The 19,718-nt window shown below is 43.5% G+C and overlaps 3 protein-coding genes across 5 annotated transcripts in view; 1 reads left to right on the top strand and 2 right to left on the bottom strand.

Annotated features, from left to right (window-relative positions):
• qtrt2 (queuine tRNA-ribosyltransferase accessory subunit 2) overlaps nt 1–3,583 on the bottom strand; it is a 17,370-nt gene extending 13,787 nt beyond the window's left edge. Inside the window, exons 1-4 of the mRNA XM_031850074.1 lie at nt 3,033–3,583; nt 2,314–2,369; nt 1,157–1,233; nt 372–581 (exon numbers count right to left, since the gene is read on the bottom strand). Of these exons, the coding sequence (XP_031705934.1) occupies nt 372–581; nt 1,157–1,233; nt 2,314–2,369; nt 3,033–3,250 (561 nt within the window). The 5' untranslated portion in view covers nt 3,251–3,583. The remainder of the gene's footprint in view (nt 1–371; nt 582–1,156; nt 1,234–2,313; nt 2,370–3,032) is intronic.
• On the top strand, nt 3,095–16,177 carry ccdc191 (coiled-coil domain containing 191). 3 transcript variants are annotated; one of them, XM_031850071.1, is made up of 17 exons: nt 3,744–4,262; nt 4,910–4,948; nt 5,180–5,315; nt 5,423–5,575; nt 6,624–6,802; nt 6,958–7,181; nt 7,717–7,861; nt 7,971–8,161; nt 8,307–8,556; nt 9,036–9,457; nt 10,297–10,388; nt 10,735–10,817; nt 10,934–11,035; nt 11,179–11,322; nt 12,501–12,653; nt 12,925–13,079; nt 13,710–16,177. In XM_031850071.1, the coding sequence occupies exons 1-17, from the start codon at nt 4,185–4,187 to the stop codon at nt 13,849–13,851; spliced, it is 2,688 nt and encodes an 895-aa protein (XP_031705931.1). In that variant the 5' UTR covers nt 3,744–4,184; the 3' UTR covers nt 13,852–16,177. The 3 variants fall into 3 exon arrangements, with proteins under 3 accessions (XP_031705932.1, XP_031705931.1, XP_031705930.1); XM_031850072.1 differs by lacking the exon at nt 3,744–4,262 and adding an exon at nt 3,095–3,268 and having other exon boundaries at nt 12,925–13,781; XM_031850070.1 differs by having other exon boundaries at nt 12,925–13,781.
• zdhhc23b (zDHHC palmitoyltransferase 23b) lies at nt 13,654–19,718 on the bottom strand. Its single transcript, XM_031850075.1, has 6 exons — nt 19,495–19,718; nt 17,956–18,107; nt 16,489–17,178; nt 15,902–16,069; nt 14,844–15,113; nt 13,654–14,468 (listed from the first exon to the last, which is right to left on the bottom strand). The coding sequence occupies exons 2-6, from the start codon at nt 18,087–18,089 to the stop codon at nt 14,423–14,425; spliced, it is 1,308 nt and encodes a 435-aa protein (XP_031705935.1). The 5' UTR covers nt 18,090–18,107; nt 19,495–19,718; the 3' UTR covers nt 13,654–14,422.

Here is a 19,718-nt window from a genome sequence, read left to right as displayed (position 1 = left end):
ATATATATATATATATTCTCCTCTAAAGCATAGCTGAGTTAAGGTGTCATACACCATCTCCTGTGGATCAGCTTTGTTCTCTCCATCATGAAATCATGCAGCGTTTCACTGCTTTTAAAAGAAAGAGGAAAAGTTGATTCCATTATTCATGCTTGATGCTCAGCCTGTACACACACCTACTGATAATATATGAACCCGTTAATGTATTCCTGCTAATCTCACGGTGTTTCCAGCCGCAGCACAGCGGCACCTGCGACACCCAAAACACCAAACAATCAATCCGTATCTTGTGCGCTCGTGCCGTGCATGACTGATTCACAAATGTAATAGAATGCGTCTGTTTAGACGGCTGCTTGTGTGTGTGCGCGTACCTGTGAGTTCTGGTGAACCAACAGACACTCATCCAGGTGGGCAAGAGTTCGATCCACTGACTTTCGCACCCTCTTGCGGGAGGTGTTGTTCTCCCAGGTCTCTCCATCGGCCATGCTCTGGTACCAGTCTGGCTGCACGGTCTTCTGGAGAGCCATGAACTTGGCCACCGTCAGTTCTATCCGCCCACCGCTGCCCCACACGGACACCGTCTAATGACAACCCCCAGAAATGTAAAAAACAAAAAAGGACGCTTGAGGTGAAACAACAGCTTTAGTGAATTCATTATCTTTAAACAGGTTTGCATTGTGGGAGAAATATCAGAAAGATCGATACCAATCTCACAGCAGCTGGTTAGCTTAGCTTAGCATAAGGACCAGAAACATAGTACACAGTTAGCCTGGATCTGTCTGAAGGCAGCTGAAGCTCACTATTTATCAAAGTGTGGTTTAATGTTGTGCGTTATGAGTATTTCTTGGGCATAGTCTCCGCTGGTTAAGAAATAGTCCAACACATAAATCCCCATAAAACTACAACTTCCTAATTTTTACTTCGGAGCTTTAGAGGTGCTGGTAGGTGGATTTTGTTACCTTTGGACAGAGCAATGCCAGCTGTTTCTTTATGCTAAGCTAACAGGCTGATGGCTACAGCTACATGTGTAGCACACAGATATGAGAGTCGTGTTGATCTTCTCATCGTCTTCTCCTTAACTCTCGGCATTCAAAAAAGGAATGAGCGCATTTCCCAACATGTGGAACTATTCCTTTAAGCAGAAGCTTCTTCTCACCTTGTTGGTGGTGTAACCCGTTGGGCAGGGAGTCGCAGGGTCGTGAAGCGAGCAGTAAAACACAGCATCATGAAGACCTGCACGAAACGAAAAAATCAATGCAAATTTCAAGTTAGACAAAAGGGGTTAGAGTCTGCAAAGACAGAGCACGAAGCGAGGTGACAGAGTGGAAAGCTTCATTACTGCACGTTAATGTGACGAGGAGTTGGGAGAGAGGAATGAGGAGCGGCCTTATCAGCAGACAGCTGCATCAGGAGATCAAGAGTTGAGAAAACAAATGGCTTTATAGCAGCAAATGTCATTATTTCTATAATATAGATATATTCTTCCCTTCTGAGGCTTCAGAGACAGCACAGTACTAATCCCCCGACTGTAAAACAAGTGATTACATTTATAATGTGTTTGCTTGAAGCAGAGTAACAGGGCTACTGTTGTACAGCAAAGCTGAATGAGGTTGCTGTTCTGGGGCATTTATTAATATTGCTCAGAACGGTCAGGCTCATGGAGCTAATCAGCTCATACTATATATTTAGAAGCAATTTTTTCCAGTCTTTCCAATCTATCCAGTGGGAATGATGTACACCACAAGCTCTTCGGATTAAATTTGTGCACGGTGCATGCTTGACATTTACATCGCAAACATCAACTAGTAGCAGTACAGGATTTTGAGCCTGGCAGAGGTTCTTCTGATGTGGTTGCTATTTAAAATGCGACTAATGCAGAGGGTTAAAAGGAAAACAGTTCAACTAACAGTCGCTTTCATCCTCTACATCCTCCTAAATCGTTGACATGGAGATGATTTTACTTGTTGTTTTGACAGTGTGAGAGACAGACGTGTTTTTAATGATTACCAAAGCTACTTCGGTCAAGGGACGGAAACACAGCACAGGTCAAATGCCATGCTTTGCCAGCAGAGACACACCGAACGGTCCATTAAAGGGGAGGGGGAGAAAAAAGATATTTGATCCCAAAGCCTCTTTTAAAGATACATGAACATACGATAACCTGCTACTACCTGCTCTACTACATCAATATGTCTAATCAATGCTGTGTGGTCTGCTAGAATGTCCCAACTTATCCTCTTCGCTCTTCTGATTACTCTAAGTGGTACTGAGGAAGATTAGAGGAAGAACAAAAATGGGAGGGATCAAAAGTACCTGCAAATTTCTTGAATCCATCCTTGAACTCCTCCAATACTTCCTGATGCTCTGCTCTTGAGGGGGGGGGGGGGGGGGGAGAGTTAGATTTCAGAGAGAGTTGTGTGTGTTTATATTATGATTATTTCATTTAACAAGCGACAATGCACATTATTTAACATGAGCCGCCGTGTAAATGTGCCAGATTTAGCCATGCAAGCTTATTTTCATCTGAAATCTCTGGCAGGCTGATGATATGAAAATAAAACGCATAAGAGCCCATAAGCACAGACCCATACGCATGTAAGCATAATTAAAAGCACATTTTAAGCACAGACAGTTGGTAAAATATTGACATAACCACTATAACAGATTATGACAGCATGTTTGATTGTCGAGATAGATCGATAGATGGTATGTTCCTTAGTTAATTGGGTATAGTGTTTCAGGTGTGTGGTATTTTACACTCTCCTATGGTAGTGGCTCTGGTTGATGAGTTTTTAAAAATGTATTTATGAATTCATTGAGCAGACTTGGGGGCAGATCATAAAAAGTAGAAAAACAGCAAATTTGGTCACCTTTTCCCAGTCATTGCCATATTTCGTTAATATATATTTAGTTAGTACATATTTTAGCCTACTTATACATTGTTTCTACTGGTTTTAATGTGGTTCTACCTGTCTGCGTCCAACTGATAAGAGTAGTTAATGTGTATGGTGTGTGATGAGTTACGAGCTTACATGTTGGACAGGGTGAGCTGAGTGACCGAGGGGAGGTTGCTCAGGGTGAGCAGTGTTTCCTGGGTGAGGTGGGGCACCGTGCCCAGGTGTGTGTGCAGCAGACATCCAGGGACCTCCAGAGAGTGCTGCCCCGTCTTGCCAAGCTCCTTCAGGACACCCAGCCGACCTCTTCCCTGAACTGCACGGGACAGCTCCAGCTTCATCCTGCTGCCAGCCATGCGAGTAGCGCCAGAAAGGTTGATAGAACTACACTTACGACCAATAGCTAAACCACAACGAGTTTGAACGACAGTGATCCCAGTTAGCAAAACACACGTGACGTACCTTAGCCACTTAGCTAGCTAGCCATTCACGTGTTATTAAAGCTTTCGCCGAGTTGAGATGTTTAACGTTAATGCTCTTCACTGACGTTAAGAAAACGCACGCATTTGCAGTTATGCTGGTTTTAAATAAATACTTGTTTAATGAAGAGCATCTTGTCATTCACTCACCTACAAACTTCACTGTCTGACATGAAGCATGGAAGAAGCTGCGCTCATACGAATCCTACGGAGGCATGACCCGCCCTCCTGGGTCTCTGATTGGCTAGTACTCGTTGCCTCCGTTGGTTGGGTTGGTTAGAATATCACAGTAAACCAATCAGAGGCAGGAAAAAAATACATGAACTACAAGTCGCCTAAATATGTCGTCATCACCGAGCGGCCGCGGCAGAACTTGGAAAACTACAGAATACGCGATTCCATCCTTTTTGATCAAAACACAAATTTGTTGTGTTGTTGTGAAACAGTTTAAAGACGTTATGTTAGTGGATTTTTTTAAATTCATTCTACTTTTAAGTTGTATTAAATTTAAGCTCAAATTTGGCTCACACCGTTTTCACGGTTACCAAGAACAACAAAGAAAGTATTAGTGGTCCACGTAGTCCTGAAACGCATCGTTAAGGCTAGAAAAATGGTTAATATACTACATTACCCAGAATACTGTGTGATTAAACTCGATCCTCGTTTTGTTTACAGTGACTTCTGTTGAGCGAGGGCTCTTTGTGACGACTTCTGAACACTTTTTGTTGATATAATAGTGGTGAAATAGCTGGCTTGTGTGGCTGTTGGCAGAAGAGGACATTATAGTGACGGTTGGGATTACATTAAACAGATGATGACGTTCCCAGGTCACAATCCTCACCTGCTCAGGTGGCGAGGGCTCGGCAAGAGTAAAACATCTGCGGACAAGGTACCTGTAGTCTTTGGATTTATGTTAAATTGAGAGGAATGGGGCTTCTAATTCAAATTGGAAAAAGGTAATGAAACCGTGTATCTAGATAATAGCCTACATTTGAGCTCACCTCAACGTTTACTCTTTCATAAATTATTTATTTCAATCTATTTAGATTTTTTAGACCCTTCATATTTCCCAGGATTATCAAATCCCCTCGAGAGATCGAACATAATTGTAAAAAGGGCCCTATTTAATCTATGAATGAAGGAAAAGCACATTAGTGTTATTACTATGTATGAACCTCATGTCGGGTTTAGAATTGTCAAAGGCCTACATACAGATGGGCTTTGCCTGCAGCATCATATGTCTGCTGTACCTGAGACATAGATTGCTAAATCGCTGCTAAAGCACCGACATTTGGACGTCCGGGAAATGATTTTTAAAGTAATCTGCTGATTTAAGGCAATGGCTAAGCTTTCCTGTGAAATGATCCGCATCATTCATTGGCTCAGCCATCCTTTTGCAGACTGTGCTCAAGGTGCCAGTGAGCTTGGCTGGGCATTTTCAGGCAGGCAAAGGTGACCGTGAGGCCAGCATTTTCATGGGCCCTGTGGGTCTCTCTTGCAAACAGTATCAGCTTACAGCTTTTCTTTTCTTAACAGATGCATGTGAAGAATGGTGATATCGATCGGTGGAGAAAGGTTAGAATTTATGTGCTGCTGCTGTGAATGTCTGTATTTTCATGATGCATGTTTTTGTATCGTTGCAAACTGAATTCCTTTGGATTTTGACTGTTTGGACTGTTTGGAATGGACAAATCGCAATTTAAAGATGTCACCTTTGACTGATGGATATTAACCAAGTAACTGAATAATCCATAGATTAATTGATGGCGAAAATATTCATTAGTTAGTCTATTTTCTTGTCCTTAGCGCGTGGAGGTGGCCTCCGAGTTTGCTGTATCTGAAGTCTTCTCCCACAAGAAACCTCGTTCAGGAACCAACAGCCTAGGTGTACCATTGCAAAGCTCTGACCAGTTAAGAGATCACGATGACGCTTACAGTGAAGGTAGGTCAGCCCATAGAGCATCTCTAGAGAGGTGTTACCTATATATAATAGAGTTGAGCCTGTGCTGCAGCTGCAGGCTGAACAATGATATTTGTGCTTGCTTGCAGCTCAGGCTCTTCTTGGTGATTGGCTGAGCAGTAAGCTGCGGCTGGAGCTGGAGGTGGATGAGGAAGATGACCTGATGTGCTGCGATGAGAGGAGAAGCCCCGCTGCACTGGCTAGTGCTCAGCCTGCTGCCCTTAACTACAGCAACTTTGATGGTACATAGCGCGGACAAAACCTTTATGTAACTAACTTGAGCTTCCTTAATTAAAATCATCATGAGCGGTTCAAATTTCCTAGATATATGGGAATGTTGGGGTTTACATTTGACATTACAAATCAAAAAAATAATGAGACTAATGAATTAAAGCTATTTGTGGTTGAATACTTCAAAGGTTAGTGCTGATCACATTTAAAGGAGTAGTACAAAGGAAGATTTAGTCATCATGTAGCCCTGACTCCGTACTGCACGACTACCAGCAGAAAGGAAATTAGACCCAATTGGTCAGTCTCATCCTTCTTCCAACTCATCATATTGAGGAGACAATCTTTTAATCACAATTTCTGTGGTGAACTATGCTCAAGATTAAATGAACATTTAATGCACAGTCTGTTGTTTTTACATTTATGAATATATATAAATATATATATATATATATTTATATAATCTACTTGCAAAGATGCTAAACTTGCTTGAGATTAGAAATGAGTATTTTATGAACTTATGTTTTGTTAAAGTTAAGTTATTATAGTGTAGTTGTGTCTTCTTTTGTTTTTTGGTGCATTCACAGTCTAAAATTCAACACTTTAGATTTGAATGCTCGACTGCAATATTTTGAAACCAAGAGGCTATCAAATTTCTTTGAAAGTCTTTTGGTATGTTGGGTTTCATATTCCTACAACATAACCAGGAATGCAATGGTTTTAAACAAGTGACTTCAAAATAATTCATATTTTTAACCGCACTACAATAGAGTTGAACATTAACAAAAACGTAATATATAATATCCATGGTTAACTAAATGCTTTCTGTAATAGATTCTCAAGCAAATGTTAAATCTCAGTACATTGATTTTCATGTCATGGTGAAACCAGTAGCTGATGAAGGGCAGCAAATCAATTAAAAAACATATTGTATGCTTTGTAAAACGGTCAGCAGTAATTAATAGCACTAATGTTAATGGCATAAACATGACTAGTGATTTTCCTTTTAGAAACTCCTCAGTTGTGATATAATATTTATTTTTCACACTCACTGGTGCAAAGATCTGTACAACTGCCTGGCCGAGGAGGAAGAGCAAAGTGCTGTTAATAGCTTCCTACAAAACCTGATGGAGCAAGAGGTGTTGGACTCTGGGGTGATGGAGGAACTGGCTCTGGATGTTGGACAAACAAGGAAGAAGTTCAGAAATCCAATTGTCACCATGGAAGCACGACACCTGCAGGTATGTCAACAAAGTGAAACTCAATTTCCTAAAGATAAAGAGATGTGAATGCTGCGGGGTGGGAAATTGTCACCGTGAAAGTTGAATCAGCCGGAATGACGGACAACCCAAGTTGCATTCTCATTTACACTAATTGCTACCGTTTGCCACTGAAGGTGCGAGAGAACAGAGCCCGGCGGGAGGCTGAGAGGCAGAGGCAACAGGGAGAGAGGGAGGCTCGGTGGGATGCCAGAGAGGAGGCAAAGAGGAGGGAGCGAGACGAGGACACGAGAAAGAGGCAGCAGGCACGTAGACAGGATGAGATGATGCAGCAGGAGATGGTGACACTGCGACGCCAGATGGAGGAGAGGAGAGGGCTGGAACAGCTGGTTCGACAGAGGTATGCTGTTCACAGCAACCACTGGCCTGTGCTGATGGCTTATCACCTATAAATAGGGGTGGGGGGGTCTCAAGCCCTTGGATCAAGAGAAGTAAGCCTCTGACCCAAACCAGTATTGTGGAAGTTTCCCTGTGGAGGGTAAGCTCTTGGCCAGCACAATGAGACTGCTGTGCAATCGCTCACCAGCCAAGGTGTTCTTTATCACAACTGTAACTAGGTCCTCGGGTAGCTTTCATCATGAACATCCTTTGTTAAAAGCAATCAATGGCTGGCACCACGCTGGAATGAAAAATGGATTTATACTGTAAAATCAACTTTAGAGGGCATGAAAACTGAACCTAGAGAAAAAATAAACAATTAGGTAAATTCCAGTTGTACAATTATGGAAAAACTTGTGATTGGTTTATAGCATGTGTTTTTATACAAACTAAAATATTTGTAACTTGTAAATTGGTCTCGTGGTTACCTTTTTCTTATCTTGGAACTTTTTTGGTTGACTGGTAGACTAACGAGTATACCTTTGGTTATTCCACAGGGAAAGAGAGAGAGTGGAAGGGCAAAGGGCAGCCAGAAGCCTCCAGTCAGCTCCTCTGCCTCTCACAAACCAGCAGCCGAAGGATAGAGAGCGACTTTATAAAGAACAGAAACTTCAAACCATGGTTGACATGGTAAATCTCAAGGTCGGTTGTCCTGTGAGTGTACTTGCGGGTTGGTACAGCAAATGTATCAATGTCAATTTATCTAACTCGTGGATGTGCATGTTTGCATGCATTTATTCACATGTTTTAGTGTCTGCAGAGGCATTTCTCTGGATGGTATTCAGTTGTGTTGGACCGAAGGCTACGTTTAGGGAAGGCCATGGCCCTCTGTGACTGGAAGCGGCAGCTGAGAGCCTGGCGTGCGTGGCGGGCAGTGGTGTGGGCAGAACAGCAGCAGCGAGAGGTGGTGAGAACGGAAGAGGATCTACGAGCTGAACACAGGCAAGAAACTCTGTGGTAATTAATAACGTTAGTTACAACCTATATAAAAAATGAGACTGTTAATTATGACAGTATACCTAGAAGACAGTCTCTTGACTAAGCAATAATTGACGGTTAAAAATAAAACATTTGTTCCCTCCTCCAGACACTGCCAGCTGGCTGTGGAGAGTGACCGAAGGCGGTTATTACGGCGATGTCTGAATGAGTGGCAGTTATGGTGTCGCTTAGAGAAGGAACAACGAGAGCTTTTGGACAAGCAGCAGGAGACCCGTCGCAAGATGGCTGCCTTAATCAACGCCGCATCAACAGGCAAACTCATGTCCACAGAAACACCAAATTTTCAGGCAATTATGGCCCCACCTGAGGCTTCTAACCCACCAGAGACCCCAGAGAAGGTGAGAAGTGCACTCCCAAATCCTCATTTCAAAAATAATAATATTAATAATAAGAAATAGTATCTTCTCTTTGCATGGCCTGAACCTCTCTTAGTCAACTAGGGAGAAAAACTTAGTATGAAATATTCACAACTCTGGAGAGAGCGAGAGCAGGAAAGAAGGTGGGTGTGAAGCTGTGAATATAGAGGATGGGAAGGCATAGAGCAGATGGAAAGAATACTATAGGGAAGTAAAAGGTGTAGGATAGTAGAACAGAGCTCGAGGGACAAAGACAGAGAACAGGAGATGAAGTTCATGGTGGATGGGTCAATAAAGAGGTCATCCTCACCATCAAGCCTTTGCTGCTTATATATCAGGAGCTCAGTCAAGATTGCATTGCACTGGGACACTGTATCTATGTTATTCCCCTTCAGTTTTTAGATGGTTTTCTTGTCATATATGATATCATCTTTGCGTCTGCTCTATTTCCTTCTCTGTAGGAGGATCACCAGAGGTCAGGCACTGTAGCCCCCAAAGCATCTGCAGCACCTCAGAAAAAGCCCCCTGTGGGTGCTGTGGCCCGGCCCACTCAGCCATGGCAGGTGAGCAGACGCCATGCAGCACCGACTGCTGCTGAGCTCCATGGGGCACGGCAGAGAGGTGAGGGCGGCAGCTCTACCGGTTCAAAAAGCGCAGTGTTGCCGGGCAGCAGGTTTGAGAACAGACACGCCGTCCAGCAGCAGATCATCACACAGCAGAAGAAGCTGTTGAAGGAGCAGCAAGAGCAGATTGCACATCTGAAGAAGGAGCAGAGTGTGATGGGTTTGGAGCTGGAAATTGAAAAAACCACACAGCTCACCCAGCTATCAATGCTAAGAGGACCAAGACCAAAGAGCCACAACTTTGACCGCACAGAGCAGAGGTAGGCTCACTGCAAAATGTATAGATGGCACAAAAACTCTAGCTGTGTGTGCATCAGATTCACCCATATTCACGCTGTAACTGATTTCAGGTGATTATACACTAAAGAAAACATACTTATTAATATTATTCTCCATTTCTGCCAATGTACATGTGTCCTGTGGCACCTTTCTAGAAGGTCCGATTTCCTACTGTAGAAGGATAGATTGTTTACAACCTGGCAATGTTGTCCTCACCGGCTTTGTAACGGATTTAAAATCATTCATTACAGGCTCAGATAGTAAAGATTGTATAATTTTTACAGAAATAATACCCTTTTAACCTAATATCTCAAATGTCTAGAATAGTGAAGACACTCACTGTTTTCAGGAGCTACACCGAGGTGAATTGGGGTAGAAGTTATTATCCTTTAATAGCTTTTCTTATTAAATACAATTCTCATAGGGGTAGATTCAAAGAAACAGCTGCAGAGGGATTTTAAAGCTTAAAGAGAGCAGAGGAGCGGGGGTTGTGCCAAAGTCAGTAGTTGTGCAAAAGTTAATATTTTGTACATTAACGGTTCTTTTATTTAAGTAGTATTTGATTGCAGACAATTTCCAAGAAGTCTATGAAACCTTGAACATAGTTTTCAAGGATAAAAGCAAAAAGGTCTGCCCTTCAACTCGGACTTACATTCATTTAAAGATGTATGGACAGTCCGGCGCATGCCGGTTGAGTTTGCCTCAAGTCTATACCCGTCTGAATTTAATTTGCCCGGCAAGGATCAGTAAGATGTGAATGTGGCGATAGAGATATGGGCCTTTGTTTCGGTGCTCATGGCTGTGTTTGGTACTGTTGCAGGGCATCAGGAGTTCATGGGGAACCTGACAGTCTCTGTGCACCGCCAAGCAAAGCTGTCACACAGCAGACACTCCCCCATCCAATCATCACGGGTCAGTCTGCAAGGTCCTTCGCTCAGCAGAGGATGACATGCTCAAACTCACACATACATATACATACATACATAGCAGGCACATATGTTCCTCCAAACATAGAATGCTGCAGCTCTTTTGTCAAGAACATTGCATGACCCTGATTCACGCCTATGGAGACATAACATTTGCTTGTATAAAAGTCTATAGTCCCACAACAACACCACTCATGTTTTCCTACCAGTTACGTGTTCAGAATATGAAGGGCGAATCATACATAATCATCCACATATCCACTCCTGAGTCTCGGTGTCGTACCATAGAGGAATACCTTGTGCTCAACTCACCCCTCTTCATCTCTTTGAAGCCATGGAGGTCCGTGCACGTCAACGTGCTGAACGAAGGAAGGAAATCGAGGAACTCAAGAGAAAGAAGGACGAGGAAAAACTGGTGAGAGATTGACGAGTCCCAATTTCTGGACCCACAAACTGTTTTGTCGGATGAGTTACAAGTTTTAATTGTCTGAAACAACATTAAAAAACACAAATTTAATTGGAACTTTTCAGGCTGAGATGAAAGCTGCGGAGGAGCAGAGGCAGAGGGAGGAGGAGGAGGAGAAACACAAAGCAGCGGAAAAGAAGAGGGAGGAGAAAAGGCAGGAAAGAGAGGTGAGATTCATATTTCCTGGCTGTTCTCAATAACATTAATTAAAAATACAGGAAGCAGTAACGCTGACCGACATGTAGCAGGACTGTACCCCAGTGACCACTATAACGTATTCAAATAATGTCACTTCTTTCTGTCTGTGCAGAACGAAGAGGAGAAGCAGAGGCAAATGAAAAGGCAACAGGAGCTCCTGAAGCTGGCCCGTCAACACTACCACAGAAACCTGCTGCTACGGCGAGGCCTGGCTCCATGGAAACGTCTCATTCAGATCAGACAAGCCAACTTACAGGTGAATCACTCGTCTTGTCCTTTCAGCTTTCAGCTACAGCAACATACAGAGTATTGTCAGTCAAATTCAGCCTACCCGCAGTCCTCCAACTCAACAATTTGAGAAAGAAACTTTTGATTCTGGCCTTTTTTTTTACCAGGAAGCTGTGCAAGGAGTGCTTCAGGCTTTTCATTACCACACATGCTCCTTCAAACGAATTACAATAAGCAAGAGGACATTTAGACTTACAAGGGTAAATCCAAGTCCAGGTACACACTGTGGATCTGAATAATAAAAAAACGACCTGGTTATAGACTGGCTTGCATACAGTACTGCATACGTCAGCTATATTTTTCGTTGAAAGGAAATGCGTGTCCTTGAAATGCTTTCTTATAATTTAAGTCTCTACTTGTGGCTCACGGACCATTGGTGGACACAATACTTCCCAATTGTCTTACACTAAAAAGCTTTACTTTTTTTTCTATACGACAAAGATTATATGGACTAATCTCATTCAAAGAGGATTATATGTGCTTTTTATGTCCCGTCAGTCGCCTCAACTGAAGCTCACAGCTTTTCCTTAACCAATGGTATAAAAACATTCTAAAGAAATGCCCTACTGAGGAGAATGTCTGGCTCTCATCTTTTTCTTGACTGATTCATGCATTCATTTATTTTTTATTCTGCATTTATTATTCCTGTTGCTGGGATGTTTTTTTTGTTCCATTTGCCTGCCTGATTACAAATTACTATATAAAAGTTAGTCATTATTATTATTATTTTATAAAAGTACCACCAACCACATGCTGCGCATCCACAGGCAACGCACTTTAACACATTAAATAGACTAAGCAATATGAAACCCACTGTGATAAAAGGGTTCACTCCGCAGCTAAATCGAACACCCAAAGGCAACGCTCCACGTAAACCCACCACCCAGGAACACACTTACACTCCTCTGGACCTGCACACGTACAGAACAGACGTGCACACTCATGTGCTAAAGCATGTAATTATTTCATCTTCAAAATGTTCCTCTCCAATGAATGCAGAAAAAACTAACTTGTGTGCATATACATGTATCGGAGGCCGGCCCTTTATCATTTGATAGCGCTCCATTGTTTCAACCTGGCACGTATGATTGAGTTTGGATGCACTCATCAGCGTGCATCAACACTTTTCTTTTCAATCCCCGCCAGCTGGCGGAGAGTCATCACAATCTCTTCCTCCTGAGGCGGTGCACACTAGGCTGGCGGCAATCAGCACGAGAGTCCCAGGCTGAGAAAGAAGCTTCGGTTGACCAACTGTACCGGCACTTTTTGCTTCGGAGGAGCTTAAGCCGCTGGAAAAGAGTGTGTATACACCCGCTCACACACAAGTTCAATACTCAATCAGGACTGCGGTCTCCCCATCTTCTGCCAGTGACTTAGAGAAACACCTTTTCCTAATCGTCTCTTGCAGCTGCACTCAATCATGTTTTCAAAAAGACTATTTTCCTCTTTTTGTGATTAACCCAGTGCTGTCCTCATCACTCAAACTAACCTGCAGTTGTTCCGTTGTGGACTTCACTGCTATGAATGCAGTAGAATCCACCCGTCTCTGAGGATGTGTTGTATGTTTCAGCTTAATGACTGGCGGATGATTCAGGAGGAGAGAGCCGAGCGTTTCTATCGCACTCGCACTCTGAGGAGGTTTCTGCTGGCACTGCTGGACCATGTGACCCAGGAGAGGCTTGTGGAGCGGGACCGTCAGAAGCTGGCTCAGGAGCACAATAACAGGTCTGCTGCCCACGACCATCCCATATGTTCACTGTGTGGATGCAGCGTGCCAGTACGGTGTCAAATTAAATTTAACAGCTTGTTTAATTACAAGTTGAAATGTAATATCAGCGCAGTTTGGTCACAGTACGAAAGAAAAACAAAATGCCTTGAATTTGTATCAAACTAAACATCATTTTGAACTGTTTAGACATTTTAAGGCTTATTCTATTTTGGAAGTTCACTGAATGAGTGGAAACTTTAATTTACATTTAAATGCTTTTGCTTCACACTATACATTTAAATCAGCAAAAACATTTGGGTTTTGATTAAGCTCTTAGTAACAGCATTATTATTCTGTTTTCCATTGTGGACATAATGAATGCTTTCTGTAGCACTGCTCTAACTTAATGATTTCACCGTCATTGACGCAGAATGTGAGTGGTTTTAAACTTCTCAGGTGAGGTCAGCTACATGACCACAGCCTGCAGGTGAATTCCCACCGGCTGCCCAGCTGCCACTGTCAATAAACCCCCAGTGACTTTATGTGAAAACTCATTAGGATTTGTCAACCCAGAGGTCCCTATAATTCAGTTTCTTATTGCTCACTTGCTCTGTTCCCGTCTGTCCCTCCATCTGCCTGCACTTCAGACGGGTGCTGCGGCGATGTTTGCTGGCCTGGAGGCAGCTTCCCTGTCTGCTGCGCAAGGAACGAGTGAGGGAGGAGCGGCGGGAGAAGCTGGGAAGGAGAGTGACCGAGGTTCTGCCGGATTTCTGCTCCCATCCACTGTAAAGCCTCTGGGAGAAACGCCACGCTCATACAAACATCTCAAACACTCTCGGGGACACGCATACAAACACATAATGAATACACATGCGCATACCTCATTAATTTATTAAAAATAAATTACAATTTTATTCAAACAACTGGACCGATACAACTTTCAATCCCTTTGAAATCGCTTTAATAAAAGCGATAGTGGAAAACACTGGAAAACTTCTCAAGGTGACATTAATGTGTACTGGTTTATTTGCTTTTAATTAATCCAGCAATCCGTTTGAACCAGCGAAAAGACAATAAAAGTAACTACTAATATATTCATGGCTATCCGATCATTACGCGAAATGCAACCACAAACTGTAGAACTTTAATTGCCCGATTATGTGGCTTGTGCTGAGATGTTTCATTCATAGGTGATACATAATCCATGACGCTCACAAAGTCAAGTTAGGTGCCCTCCTTTGTGAACACTGTAGGTAAGTGTTTGTGGAGGACAAAGTGTGCTGAGAGACCCTCTTTGAAAAGGTGTTCAGCCCATGCTTTGTGCGTCACTGAGGCGTCATGTTGTCGCTGGCCAGAGCAATTATTCACTCTCACATTTTTCTTGTTTGCTGACTCCCAGCAAGGCACTAGAATGTAGAGGAGACATAAAGACAATGTTCAAAAGAGAAGGCAGTCAGTGTGAAGGATACGGTGATATTTGTTCGGCAGAGACACTAGTGACACGTGGAAAGAGATTCAAGGTCAGTGTGAGTGGGTACAGCTGCATAGAGGAGATGTCGTGGGTGACATTATTGGAAGTGAATGTGTCTTATTGTAGTTTTTATTGCTATGTGTCCAAAAATCAATAACTGTAACCCAGCGATAAAAGTCATTTGCGGCAAGCAGAGGAGGCAATTGGAGTGAAAAGAGCCCTGCTGCCATCCAGAGGACATGAACAAGTACAGCAACCATAAGCTCCAAACTCGTGTTTTAAAATCAGGGTTGGGGAATCGGTCTCTTACACGAGGTCTGCTGGGACGGGAGAGGGCGGATTCAGTTTTCCTCCCATGGTCATGAACTCTGCCCAGTTGCAACGGAAACCTCGAGAGTAGACGCCAGTGTCCACGACGAGCCCCCAGTAGGAGCTGCGAGCGGTTTTGTCTCTCAGGGCCATGCGTGCCTCGCGCTCGGTTACGTTGTAGCTGACGTTGATGACCTGCACCATCAGCAGGTGGAGCAGCCCACAGGTCACAATACTGCTGTACCAGGCACAGGTGAAGCAAAGCGCAGCGCTGAAACACAGACAGTGAGAAAAGTTCGTAAATGGAAAATACTCTTGTCAGCAGTCTAATTGTTTGAGTATTACAAACGTACTGTAATTTGTTGATTAACTTTTACTGGTATCGATGACCCTACAGAGAAATACATTTTTCTTCTTTACCTTTCGCTTGATCTGGTTTGTATGTCATGGTTGAATGTTTAGCCGATTTAGACAATTTGGATGCAACTCAAGATTTCAGAATGAGAAAAAGCAAGACCCACAATAACAGATCAAGTGAAGGGTAAAGTTTTACTTCTCTGTAGGGTCCTTTTCATAATGTTGACAGACACTACGATCTGAGCCTGTCAGTTGCAAAAACAAGTATTTCTGGCAGGCTGCAATGCCTCAAGCCTTTACATTGCAGCCTGCAGCGTTTTCCCTCAATACTGGACCAATTTTAAAAAATGTGTCCCCATTATCATTCATATCTTATCATATCATCATCATTTAGACACAAAAGCATTGGACAATCAGGTTCAGGTTTAAAAACAAGTTACCCTTTATGACCCGATATACATTTGAATAACTTAATATTTTTCTCATCTTTAAATTTGAAAGCATCTTATTTTCTGAGAACAATAACAATGAATGGGGTCAAAGAAACACATTGACACACCAATTTGTCTATTTTTGGGAGAAAAACCTATTTCATCAGAATAAGGGGGCTTTCAGATTCAGGAAAATAGTAAGGTTAAGGTACTATAATGTTAAAGTTATCCAGCCCAGAGTGTACCAATTGTGTGTCTAGGTGCTCAGTACCTGTACTGGTCGTAGACCCCCGGGCAGTAGAGCAGGGCGGTGAAGAGGAGTTGGTCAGGACACACACTCTGCAGCACCAGGCTGATCCCATACAGAGACGTCAACAGGAAGAAGACGAGCGTAAGCAGGAAGCTGCGGTGATTGGTCTGCCCCACACAGCCGTTTATCCTACCCGAGCACCGACGGAGGGGGACGCACAGACACACAAGTACACACAAAACATCGTACTGAGACCCCAGGGTTACACGACACTACACACATGCAGGACCACACAAACTGTTCACTTGCAGCTGTGAATAATAGGAGTGTGTGATGCTGGCTCGACGCAACATACAAATGGTTAAAAAAGACACAGCAGGTGTAAACGGGACAAACACCGAGTCTGAGCTGATTACCTAACCTGGGAAAGAAAGACAGTCACTTAAGGTCATTGTTTTGACAATTAAAAAGGAATTTTTTAGATTTATTGAATAGTTTGTGTAGAAAAGACGAGAAGATGACGAACAACTTCGGTGTTAGAGATGTGAGACAAAGTGGAAGGAACAGTGATGACAGGCCGAGTGAGAGGCATTTTTATTGGCACCCACCAGACGCAGTGGTGGTCGAGACGCAGCACGCAGACGCCACAGATCCGACAATGTCCCGCCCTCGGGGGCCGCACCACCCTGCACACCGGACACCAGTTCCTTTGGCCGCCTTCCTGCAGCTCCGCCCCCGCATGCTCCGACGATCCCGCCCGGTTGGCCACGGTCATGGTCACATCCTGCCTCCCCCAGTTGACGGCAGGGTCTCTGTCTGCCAGAGGGCTGTAATACGTCACCGTGCTGTGGACGGACTCTTGGTTTGGCCGCACAACGCCAGGTTCTCTCTTGGTGTGGACAAGGGCCACCAGGGTGAGTGTGACCCCGACAGTTACCACCGCCAGCTGGACCAGACCAATATCCCCATTGGGAAGCACCTCAGTGATGAACAAGTAGTACATGTACGCCAGGGAGAAGAGGGCCAGGCTGAGGAAGAACAGTGTTTGTCCCTTCTTGCGGTGGGTGAAATAGTAGTACCACAGCACCAGGCCAGGCAGAGCTGTCAGAACCACCATGCCGAGCAGGAAGTGGAGAGCAGCGACGTGCAGAAGGACCGGCAGCAGAATGAGAGGAGGGATGATGGACAGTTCCACTTTTCGGGCTCCACCCCACAGCCAGGGCACACGAATCCGGTCTGTGAAAACTGCAGTCACATGTGACAGGGATTCCGGTTTCTGAGGCTCCCTCTTCATAAACCTGAAAGAGTAACAACAAGTAGAATATTTTTTACTTCTGGAAGTAATATATTGGAAAGGTGAGATTTATGTCTGATCAGAAGTGTTTTATGTTAGTTTTGGTTTTCCACTTCCAATGAAAAGCAGAGCACTCCTCAAGAGAGTCTGTCAGACGGTCTGTAGGGAATACTACCATATCAGAAGAGTGCAGAGCATAATCCACAGCAGACAGGCAGATATTTTCTTCAAATATCATGACTTTATTCTCAACTATTCAATGAACACAGATATGTGGAATATGATTTGAATGTGCAGAACGTTTTACAAATCAGCAGAAATTGTTATTAAATAAATACATTTAAAAAAAAGTTGTGTGTACTCGTGTACTGTGAATAAATACTTCACTAATAATAATAATAATAATAATAATAATACTAATTCATGAGTTAATCAAGGTAATTCATCAAACAAGAAGCTATGCCAGGGGCTTAACATCGGCATACTAACATACACACAATGACAACACAGCTAACCATGTTAACCATCCTATTTTGGCATGTTTGCCTGCTAATGTCAAGTTGATCCCCAGACTTATTATAATTCATCCTGCGGGAACATCAATGTCTGCACATAAAACTTTGATCGGTTGTTGATGCTGGAGGAAAAGTCTGAGAATCCCCACAGCAGGTTGAATTCATCCTCTGGGGACCATGAATGTACACAATTCATTTAGCTGAACACCAAAACCACTTTAAGGTGATTTTTCTCAGTCCTACACTGACTTGAGTTTACCGCTCACCTGTCACAGGCATCATCCAGGTCCTCACAGTCACAGCAGCAGGCTCCCACATGGCTGCGCTCTCCGAGTCTGTTCACGTACTCGCAGCAGCACAACCTCTCCTCCTCCAGCACCTTGTTGGCTCGCTTCTTCATGATGGACAGCCTTACAGCCTATTCGATTATAATAAAAAAAGGTGTATTAGAACCATTAACATTTATGTTACGGATAAAACGATATTCAGAAAAGTGGCAGAGAAGAGACAGGAAGGGAAAGACAAGAACTGTAAATACAGTAAAATCCCATTTTGCTGGAAAGCCCTCTGCACACAGCAGCTTAACAGCTATTTGTATGCATTTTAGATGTTGGAGTGGTTCCATACAGATTTCGACCATGCGACACTGCAAAGCAGACCCTGCTCATTTGACCCTACCCAGTCCACCTCCTACCCTCACATCTGTGCCACATCTGTCGGGCTTTAATGACTTGCAGGAACTGAACGGTCCCACCACTGCAGCAGCCTGCTGATTTATAGAGACAGCACAGATGGATTTGGGCTGAGGTGAGGCAGTGGAAGCATTTATAACAATCACAAAGTCTTCAGTGCCCCCTCCATCACAGAGAGCAAGACTAGTGAACCAGTAAATGGGATTAATCCCTCAGCTCAGTTAAACCTCTCACTGGGGGGGACCTGACTCTGTTGAATGAGCCTCCGATTAGCAATAAATCAAAGCGTGACATGGTGTTCTATCAATATTCAGCAGTTTAATGTCCGGTTGTAATACGGTTTGCAATAGCTGCAGAACATCAAAAGGCTTTGAAAATATAATGCAGGATGGCTGTTTGTAAATAAGGTCTTTGTAGGTGGGAGTAAGGATGGGGGCGCAGGTCAGATAGTTGATTAATCAATCAGTCAGTCGGAAGAGAGACAATAAATCTGCAACTATTTTGATTGCTACTTCCAATTTATAAATTGTGTTATTTTAGTGGGACTATTTCTTAGCAGGGCAAAGGAAGTCACTGCACCCGGTCAAGAAATAGTCCCACTTCTTCCTCCTGTATCTGCAGAGTGGTATCAATGTTCTCATCCAACTTTGCAAGAAAGAGAATTTCTTAAAATATTTAAAATCATATTTTTAGTGAAAATTACGCAAATAACACGAGTAATTTTCTTCTATCAACATGACTGCTCTAATTACAGCCTCTGCAACTTGTGTCTTGATTAAAAGTGACATTCATTTACAAACACTCAAAACGTTCTTGAACATCATGAAGGGGTCGAGCTGACGGATGCATGTTAGCCATTGTATGTGCAGATTACAGGTCACCCATGTACTTCGTTTTTCTTACACTAAACATTTTCGGGAGTTTAACGCTTATTCAACGTCTCATGACAGCTCGGTTAATCGACCACCACCGGTCACAGTTGACCCAGATTTCCTCTCGTCATACACGTCCACCAGCACCGTATAAAGACAGATCCAAACCGCGGTCTCATTCAAGGTTTAAATGTGGACCCAAAGACGCACAACATACGCTGGAAACACAGCCGTAACGTACCTGAACACAGAGCTACTACATGCCGAAGCTTTCGAGTCGCGTTAAATATCGACTCAGGCTGTTTCCTCCTGGCACCGGATGACGTAACCGGTGTCTCTCGGAGCTACATGAAGCCCGGTGTGCTGCGGAAGTCTGCAGAATAACAGCAGATAAACCAGTCCGGGTTCAAGTGTCCGGGGTCGACAGGGATCTTGTCCGGGTTAGGGATCGCTGCTGAGAGACGT

Source organism: Anarrhichthys ocellatus, unplaced genomic scaffold (genome assembly GCF_004355925.1).
Source record: "Anarrhichthys ocellatus isolate YVR2014 unplaced genomic scaffold, GSC_Weel_1.0 scaffold10, whole genome shotgun sequence".
Lineage (NCBI taxonomy): Eukaryota > Metazoa > Chordata > Actinopteri > Perciformes > Anarhichadidae > Anarrhichthys > Anarrhichthys ocellatus.
The sequence above is the reverse complement of the archived record's forward strand: the minus strand, read 5'-3'. Positions and strand labels throughout refer to the sequence as shown.

Bases quoted from the DNA above. Each gene is read 5' to 3' on its own strand.
- ccdc191 (XM_031850070.1), top strand. From the start codon at position 4,185: ATGATGACGTTCCCAGGTCACAATCCTCACCTGCTCAGGTGGCGAGGG. The intron at 5,316-5,422 runs GTAGGTCAGCCC...GCTTGCTTGCAG, and splicing joins CGATGACGCTTACAGTGAAG to CTCAGGCTCTTCTTGGTGAT. The intron at 7,182-7,716 runs GTATGCTGTTCA...GTTATTCCACAG, and splicing joins GAACAGCTGGTTCGACAGAG to GGAAAGAGAGAGAGTGGAAG.
- zdhhc23b (XM_031850075.1), bottom strand. From the start codon at position 18,089: ATGAAGAAGCGAGCCAACAAGGTGCTGGAGGAGGAGAGGTTGTGCTGC. The intron at 17,179-17,955 runs GTGAGCGGTAAA...TTACTCTTTCAG, and splicing joins CTGGATGATGCCTGTGACAG to GTTTATGAAGAGGGAGCCTC. The intron at 15,114-15,901 runs GTACTGAGCACC...TCTGTGTTTCAG, and splicing joins GGGGTCTACGACCAGTACAG to CGCTGCGCTTTGCTTCACCT.